General features: G+C 47.1%; 3 protein-coding genes across 3 annotated transcripts in view; 2 read left to right on the top strand and 1 right to left on the bottom strand.

Moving 5' to 3' along the window:
* The window catches only part of T265_09155 (hypothetical protein), a gene marked incomplete at both ends in the record, with an annotated part of 30,197 nt that extends 24,950 nt beyond the window's left edge, over positions 1-5,247 (top strand). Inside the window, one exon of the mRNA XM_009175161.1 lies at positions 5,166-5,247. Within this exon, the coding sequence (XP_009173425.1) occupies positions 5,166-5,247 (82 nt within the window). The remainder of the gene's footprint in view (positions 1-5,165) is intronic.
* T265_09154 (hypothetical protein) lies at positions 3,343-6,648 on the bottom strand (the record flags this gene model as incomplete). The annotated part of the gene is made up of 2 exons (XM_009175160.1): positions 3,343-4,227; positions 6,507-6,648. The coding sequence occupies 2 exons, from the start codon at positions 6,646-6,648 to the stop codon at positions 3,425-3,427; spliced, it is 945 nt and encodes a 314-aa protein (XP_009173424.1).
* A 1,272-nt stretch (positions 6,649-7,920) lies between these two features.
* T265_09153 (hypothetical protein) overlaps positions 7,921-8,315 on the top strand; it is a gene marked incomplete at both ends in the record, with an annotated part of 9,212 nt that continues 8,817 nt past the window's right edge. The window contains 2 exons of the mRNA XM_009175159.1: positions 7,921-7,964; positions 8,122-8,261. Of these exons, the coding sequence (XP_009173423.1) occupies positions 7,921-7,964; positions 8,122-8,261 (184 nt within the window). The remainder of the gene's footprint in view (positions 7,965-8,121; positions 8,262-8,315) is intronic.

Below are 8,315 nucleotides of genomic sequence, written 5' to 3'. Positions count from 1 at the left end.
TTTTGAGTAATTTCCGTGTGCTGCATACTACAGCAGGTCAGGGGAATACGCTCTCGCGATATAGTGAAATGCATGCACGATTGAAACAGCAACCCTTCCCATTTGCCTGCGTGTTCATTGGTTTCCAAACTTTTTGGTCTGTGTAACTTACCTGTCATGAAACCAGAAATTTCCCGGGAATTTTCAGCGTCTGAAGAAAACTTGGACATAGGATCCTACCATTTTTGGATATCTTGAAACAACCCCAAGATTGCATAAGCTTGTCAACTTGTCGAACTCTGATTGCATAGATTGCGGTGGAGCGCACTCATACTTCACTTTTGATTTTTCGCCGTCGTTGGTTAACAGGTTGTTGGGTTACGCGGTGCAATCTAAAATGTACTTTGTGAAAACGGGGAAACCCCATGGTTTGCGAGGCGACCGCTACAGTACATGACCTACTCCCGGCATTTAAGTAGCTAAACGAATAAATCAACTTTATACGTCGGCTCATCGTTGTCACGTCGGTAACTCATATCTCCATATACACGTCAGCGTTTAGTAACCAAATAAGTTATCGCTGAGAAGTTATCGGCTTGTTGCAGAAAATTTACGAAAGCCACTGAGTATCGGCGTCCGTCAGTAGCGAACACCAATCGCTCTTCTTCGCTAGACGCCTTCGTTAGAGACTGGTTTCTTTGTTGATGAAACGAAACCTCAAATTGGACTTATACCCTTATCTACATACCATCTTGATTTTGACGGGAAACGCACTTGGAAACCAGTTGAACCTCTCTTTTATGATGTTCACCTCACCATATTAAGTTAGCCACAGACGTTATAAGGGGGATTAGAGTAGTTACAAGCCAGTGATGGTTGCGAAAGCAACGTACCCCCACGTGACTCAAAAAATTTAAACGTCACTCGCTCCTCGTACAGATGAAATACAAGCCTGTACGGTCAGGATTTTTCCTCCTATGGTGAACAGTCTCCATTATACAGATTTCGGTCATATTAACCCAGTAGTTTGGTCTCTATATCGAGCACATTCATCCCAATTCGCATCAATGCATGTAGTTTCAAATTACATCGTTGCTTTGGATCATCTTGGGGAAGAATGGAGCAACATAATAATCCAGTCCCACCATGAATACATTGGACTTTTGGTACGGTCACAGGCAGGATTCCAGTACAAACCCGACCTTGTCACTGAGCTCGACCGAAATCACACTACAGAACACGCTAACAATGCGTCGTGTTCAATTCTTCGAACAGAGGGAGAATACCATGAACGTTCTTACTTAAACGGTAAACAGGCAAGCGAGACAGACCTATATGCCGTCGCAGTATAAGAATCGTATGTCCCCAGAATAATTCCATATAAAACTAGCTTATTTTGCCAAAAAAATTTGTGGTATGCTGACAGGAAATCATTCTAGAACGAGTTTGGAACCCCGTGCAGAGTGAATATCACGTCGTCCGAATGTGCTCGAAAGATGTTCATCGAATACTCCACCTCTGGTTTGCGAACAATTCAAATGCTGCTAATAAGCTCGTGAACTTAGGACAATATCATTCTGCAAGTGTTATGACGCAACATATTCCTCCGTAGAATGTGGCGAAATCATGCCTTCAGGGAAAATGCTTACACTGAAAACAGCTGCTTTTAGTCACAGGGAATGTTCCTCAAAACATACAAAAAAGATCTGATCCAAGTAAAGGCTGTGTGTGGAAACACAACGATGCGAAACTGTCGATCGATCTTTGCCGTCGAAGTTGATAAACTAGCAATTCCGCTGAAGCCATACTGTCGGATAATGACTGTCGCTCAAGATAAATCTAATCAATAGAAAATTAAACTTAGGACAGTAGCAATAAACATGCATTATTTTGCCCCGATTGCATAGTAGCACTAAGTGAAACGATCGCAGGGGAGAGATGGACCAAGTGGTTAGAGCGCGAATTTACTGACCGAAAAGTCTGTGGTTCGAACTCGATCACTGCCTCTCGACTTCCTCTGTCTAGACTTGGGAAACCTGGCAGTATCCCAGCCCGCGTGTGGCATGGCAGCTAGCCACCAAAAAGGTGCTAAAGCTGACGAAGACGATCGTGAGCGAAGCCCTCTAAGAGTAGGTGCCTTTTGGGAGTTGCTAATTCCATTCAGTTCGGTCACATCTGCTTGTAATGCAGGTACCTATCGTACGTTTATACACGGCTGCATTGAAAATGTCCTCAAACTAAGCTAACTCTATCCCAATTTGTCCCTGTTAGGCGAAATAATCAGAACTACCCCAGATTTCCTATGTAACCCCTGGGATATCCAACCAATTGTGTCCAATTTTGATACCTGGATTAAAGAGCTTACTCGAAGGTACAACTGGCTCCCAAATTTGAAAGGTTAAAAATTTTGGAAACACCAACATGCTCATCGGTGGTAAGTAAGTCCGAGCCCGCTTACCACCAAAATAACTTGAGTTATCAGTGCTAACTATCATGCTTTCTCGCACCCTAACGCCATTTTTCCTAGAATCAATTAGGCCATAGTTAGAACTACTTTGGTGGGGGTCCGCGTCCAAGTTTAATTTTCCTCAGCCTTCCGTATACTTGACCGGCTGAGTTGAGAATAGTGGTGACACTATAACGGACCAGAAATACATCACACCAATAGTTGGAGGTGCTTACCAACAAAACTGTCAAGCAAACACTTGCGCCGTCGTCCTTATTCTCCTGCTCTTAATCATTACCCCATTATGTATGTCCGCCTTTGTCTCTGCACCTCATTTACCCCAAACTATCCGCTTCAAAAAGCTGCGGCGACCCAAACCACTGTACACAGTTCTAGTTTGTCAAACCAGAATGAACCGAATTATGAGTACGGTCGTCATTTCCTCTCTCAAAGAACGGATGCATGCACACCGACTACAACATGCTGCGGATATCCTAGTAAATAAGCTTTCAAAACTCAGAAACACGTGTCTACAACATGCTGCGGATATCCTAGTAAATAAGCTTTCAAAACTCAGAAACACGTGTTACAGTGACAAGTAGTTGTCTCTGTTCTTAAGTTTCAAAGCAAACCCAGCTTCAACAACAAAACTTAACACCTAGGTTCTGTCTGCTGATCATCGGTCACAGCAGTACACCAGTGCGTTGGTAAGCTGAACTCATTCACCTTCAACTTCACAAATGGAAAAACCGCATCCCAAAAACAGCATCCCTTTGAAAGGGCCAGCCTGATGAGCCTGTATATAATATCTTCTGTTCGGTTTAGCAGGCTGTTTTCAATTCTTGTGGGAAGTCCGACGATCCGACGGCAGTGCGACAAGTTTTCGCCTATGGAATTAACCACCAGGGATAAAGACCCATCGCTATGTATATAGGAAAATACAGTTCAAGCATGCTGTGTATGTACAATGTAAGCAACACAAATTATCGGAGTGTAGTATCAGTCGCCTTTCTCATACTGGATTTTGATTTTCCGTCGCTTGATGGGCTCTGCTAGTACGAGAGCAGGCTCTTGTTCTTCTTCCTCTTCCTCTTCTTGCACCAAATCCTCAATCTCTTCCTCTTCCTCAGAAGCAGAAGTATACACTACCTCTTCATCGTCTTCCATCATCTCTTCCTCCTCCGATTCAACCTCAAACTCATCATCTGTTATTTCTTCTGTTTCAAGGGCCTTTTCAAATGCAGACTGGTCAATGTTGTAAATCTCCTTCGACGAGGTAGAGGCTCTTAAGCGTTCCAAAAGTTTCTGTTCCACCGTCCGCTCTACTCGAGCAACTCGCAGGGCCTTCTTTTCGCGTCGCGCTTCTCTTCGCTCCAACTTACGGTTGACTGGCTCTAATTTCTTCTGACGTGATAAGGCAAGACGACGCATGTTTTTTAAGTTATCGCGTATGCGGAAAAAGCGCTGTTTTACGCGACTTATTATCCACTTATCCCAATAGATCATATGCCTATTTATCTGCTCCAATGCCTGTTTCTTGTTGCGCGAGAGCTTGACGCGTTCCCACTGTTTTCCAGGATAGGGAACGCGTTCGGGCTCCTTTAAGAATAAGTAAATGATCCCATCTTTTTCTTTGACCGTGGCATACTGCGAATTTGCCAGTGGACACGAATGTCGGTTACAAAGTCCAGTTACGTTGTTATCGTTGCGGCAAAATTTTCCCGTCTTTGTTTTGACCACGAAAGAGCAGAACGCTCTATTGATAATCTGCCAGATGACATCGTCGTTGTTCATGATGAATCCTGAAATGAAGGAGAGGAAGTAAATGGTAAAACAGTTTGAACGTAGAGCACTTTATGGGGAAATATCTTTTCGATAGACCGATTTTTCGAGGAAACTTCGTTTGCTCGGTCCATTGAAATGGTCTCCCCAACGACCGTCACTAGGGACAGTAGATCACAATTTGAGTGATCACTTGTCGACATCTTTCGGACATTGGGAAGCCAAAAAGCTAGGAGCACCAGTTGCATTCGCAGGCGAACGGTACGTGGAACGCTTCAATCGCCAACTGAAGTGTATTGTATGCTGGCAAGATTCACTGAACAGAGGCCCTGGTAATAGTATAATAATAATCGTCCAGGTGCACCTCTCTTCAGGTGCTTAGCTCGCATGCCGTCCAAAGGAGCCACGAGGGCTCTGCACAGAGAGACGTGGTTAACCCAGAAAGTAAGAGGCCAGGTCGGATAAGAATGCATGGAAGCTATTTCAGAACTGAGTCACGGACTAGGGGACAAAACATACATCCATATACTGTCCCGCGGGTCAGGCTTTAGAGTCAAATGTTTCAGGTAGGCTACACCTTCTTCCACCTGAGCTACTTCTAAGTATCGCTAGACCTTACAGCTCTTTATTTACTGAGTCCTCCCCATAGGCCCCCAACTCAAGTCCTTCCGACTGCCCTAGCTTCTAATCACCTAACAGCTGCTCCCTCCATCACGCTCAGCCGCAGCTTCTGTACGTCCGACTTCATTAAAAACCCTGAACACTATAAAATCTGTTTTCAAACCCCGGAACCCAGTAAACTTAGACCCTTTTAATGTTCGCACACTGAAACAAGCAGGACAACAGGTGGCTCTTGCTCGTGCCTAGATTCCCTCTGCATTGATGTATGTTGTGTGTAAGAAACAAGGATATAGGACGCAAGTATTGTAACTGAACTGACTTCCCCTGTCTCTTACAGGTTCCGGTTGCGCAACTCTGGTGATGCGGAGGCCACTGTGGTAGGATATGCCGTCGTGGGTGTTCAAAGCGTTCAGCTGTAGCACTCTTCCGGTGCCTAGCTGCCATGCCACCCGAAGGAAGCATGAGGGCTGGGATACTAGCAGGTTGCCCAAGCCTAGACAGAGGAAGTCGAGAGGCGGAGGCCGGCTTCGAACCACGAGCCTTCCGGTCAGTAAGTTCGCGCTTTAACCACTGAGCCATCTCGCCCCGACCAAGCTTATTGGTGCTATATCGTCATCGTCATTGACAGCATGACACCAGAGTTCAACACTGATGCTTCACTGCCGTAATTGGTGCTATATGGAACGAAGAGGTGTCTGCAGGATGGAGCATGTCGACAGTTATTCCTGCCTTCAAAAATGGTACGCGGACGCTGTGTGAAAACCAACTCAGCATCAGCTGTGGCGTCGAAGGCCCTGGGATCTTATCCTTCGACGGTCGACTGAACATAGACGGAGACAAATCCATGAAAAACAAGCTAGGTTCCGTCCTGCAACAGGATGAATCGATAACATCTTCACCTCCGACAGATTCTGGAACCGCGACAGTGCTTCCAAAACTAACAATAGTTGTGCTCCTTGATCCGAAAGCTGCCTGACTCTGTGGACCGTCAGGCACTGTGACAGTGTCCATAAGTTCTTGACCTTTCTCAAGGCGTTGTACACCAACTCCTGCGGCCGTGTGAGGTCTATGGGGAGCTATCACCTGAGCTTACCACATCAAGTGGTGTCAGACAAGACTGTCCTCCTTCACCTTTCCACTTCATCTTGGTCACTGATACAATTACGGAAGACTCAATATCAGCGTCTAATGCCTGTGGGGTCGAAATGTTCCCGGGGCGTCCGCTCACAGATATCGAGTACGCAGATGACATAGCTCTTCTTGGATCTGATGCCGTGGTAATGCAAAAACGACCGGCTGCCAGTTATTGAACCTCGCCATTGTTAACTGATGGCAATGTGATCGACTTGAGTTCAGGGCCGGTACGCCGTTGGAGGACACCAAGTGGCCAGACGAATTGGTCTATTTCGGCAGATAGTACTGCAAAAAACAGCCTGTGATCAACACACAGCTGAAGAAATCTCCCACCATCTGATTGAGTCCCAGATGCGCTGAGCCTGCTTAATTGTGCATTCAGATCTCCGGCAACCACAACGACATCTGACCTTTTAGCTCACCTCAACAGGACATCCAGGGCGTCATAAAACTTGCCTTGAATCGTGTCAGAGCTACATTCAGTTGAAACAAACTGACAAACAGACATCGGTCAACTTCCTCCCTGTGAAGTTGCCGGGCGAACCGTGCAAGTCAAGCAAGGATCCTTCCGCCGGGTGACTTGGGAAGATACCAACCTCTCCACATCCTGCCGCACCAGCCTCTGGATCGCCAGAGTTGTACAGCTTGAAGCGAGTGGAGAAGAATTGGGCGGTTAGCTCAACCATTTTGCTTGCATCTTGAACTCTTGTTTTTGAGACAGCACACATCAATGCCAAGCGAGTAAGAGCCAAGAGTAAGCCAGTAAGAGCAGCTTTTGACCTACTTGCTTCAGAGTGCAGACACTGAAGGCGGTCAGATAGACTGGGCGTCGCCTGACCTAAGGCTGTCACCTTGTTGTGGTGGTCGGGCTTCCGTGCTGCAATGATCCTGCGGGCTATACTGGCTGGAACTCAGTTCCAACCATGGTAGGAAGGCCAATGGGGAGTAGCCCGATGAAGAACAGCGAGTCCCCGTACTGCGAGTAATCATATTACGAGGCGGTCTGGGGGTAAAGTCGTACTGTCATCTGCGATAGGAGTGTGAAGGCAGCAAGGCGATTTCCCCAGGCGACTAGCATGTCCATATTTATGGAAGCAGAGATTCTGCCTTCCCCCGAGGAAGGACGGGTTATAGAAGGTCGGCCCCAAAAACCGCACACTCCGGTCGCCCAACGGTTGACCATGATCGCCGGCGCATTATTCAATACGGTCGAGATACTTTTAAAACCAGAGAGCCCGGTGCTGCTCAGAAGGCACCTGCTGTGTATCGCCGCATCGGGAATGAGACAATAATGCCCTACTCCCTGCACCCTCGGGCCAGGCCGGCCTTCTACAGTCAAGTTGGCCAGACTATTGGGTCATTGGCTCAGGGAAGGGTCCCCCAAGAAAAAACCTAACAACCGCTGTCTCGCGGTCAGAGGCTAGGGGCACGGTCCCTTCACTGCCTTGTGGGTCAGACTCAAGGGCTCCCCACCCCCTTTTTCGGCCTGGGCAACCGAAAGTATCATTTGCCCTTGTAGCTATTCGCTCACTGGTCTTCTTCCTTATTTTCTCCCATCCCATCGTGCAGTGCAGTGCAATCAACCCATCTGCCAATCCCCTAGCCATTGTTCCGTGTCTCAACCCAAAACAATCACCTACTAACCTCAGAAGATCTGATCCACTTTGCAGCCCTTAATGTCCGTACTCCGTGCCAAACTGGGCAACAGGCATCCCTTGATTTCCCTCTGCATCGATGTATGTTGTGTCCCCAAAACACGTATACTAGACCCCGATTCGGTTGTGCTTTTCAGGCCGCTTAGAACGAGCTCAGATGTTCCACATTTCACTATCGGGCACCCGGTGTTCCTGACCCCCATGGCTAGTGGTACCTACGGTGTGGGAGTTAAACTCAGCCCCAAGGCTGAAAACGCCTCATCATCATCATTATCGACAGCATGACATCAGTCAGTGACACCGATGCTTCACTGCCGTACAACCATGACTTATTTGAAAGCCTTATTGTAAAGAAAAGAGTAAAAGTGGACGGGGGAGGGACTTAGTGCTAGCTTAACACAATCATCCCGAGGTGCCTACACCCCCAAACTTTCACTCAGGCAATCTGAATAGAAACTGACAACAAGAACGCCACTGACATCGGTTGGCAGCCATATCTTGTAGTGTCCTCGTTACGGATTCGCCGACACCAACCCACACGAGCTATGGTTCTGAGACAACGATTGTCGAACACCTGAAGACGTCTCAGTTCCGCTGCTCGAATAGGCCAAGTCTCACAGCCATACAACAAAACAGCCCGTACTGTAGCTTGATACACACGTCCCTTCAGATTCAGGGATAAACCATTCTGACGCCAT

This window comes from Opisthorchis viverrini, assembly GCF_000715545.1.
Source record: "Opisthorchis viverrini unplaced genomic scaffold opera_v5_262, whole genome shotgun sequence".
Lineage (NCBI taxonomy): Eukaryota > Metazoa > Platyhelminthes > Trematoda > Opisthorchiida > Opisthorchiidae > Opisthorchis > Opisthorchis viverrini.
Note: the sequence above shows the minus strand (reverse complement) of the source record. Positions and strands in the feature narration are given on the sequence as shown.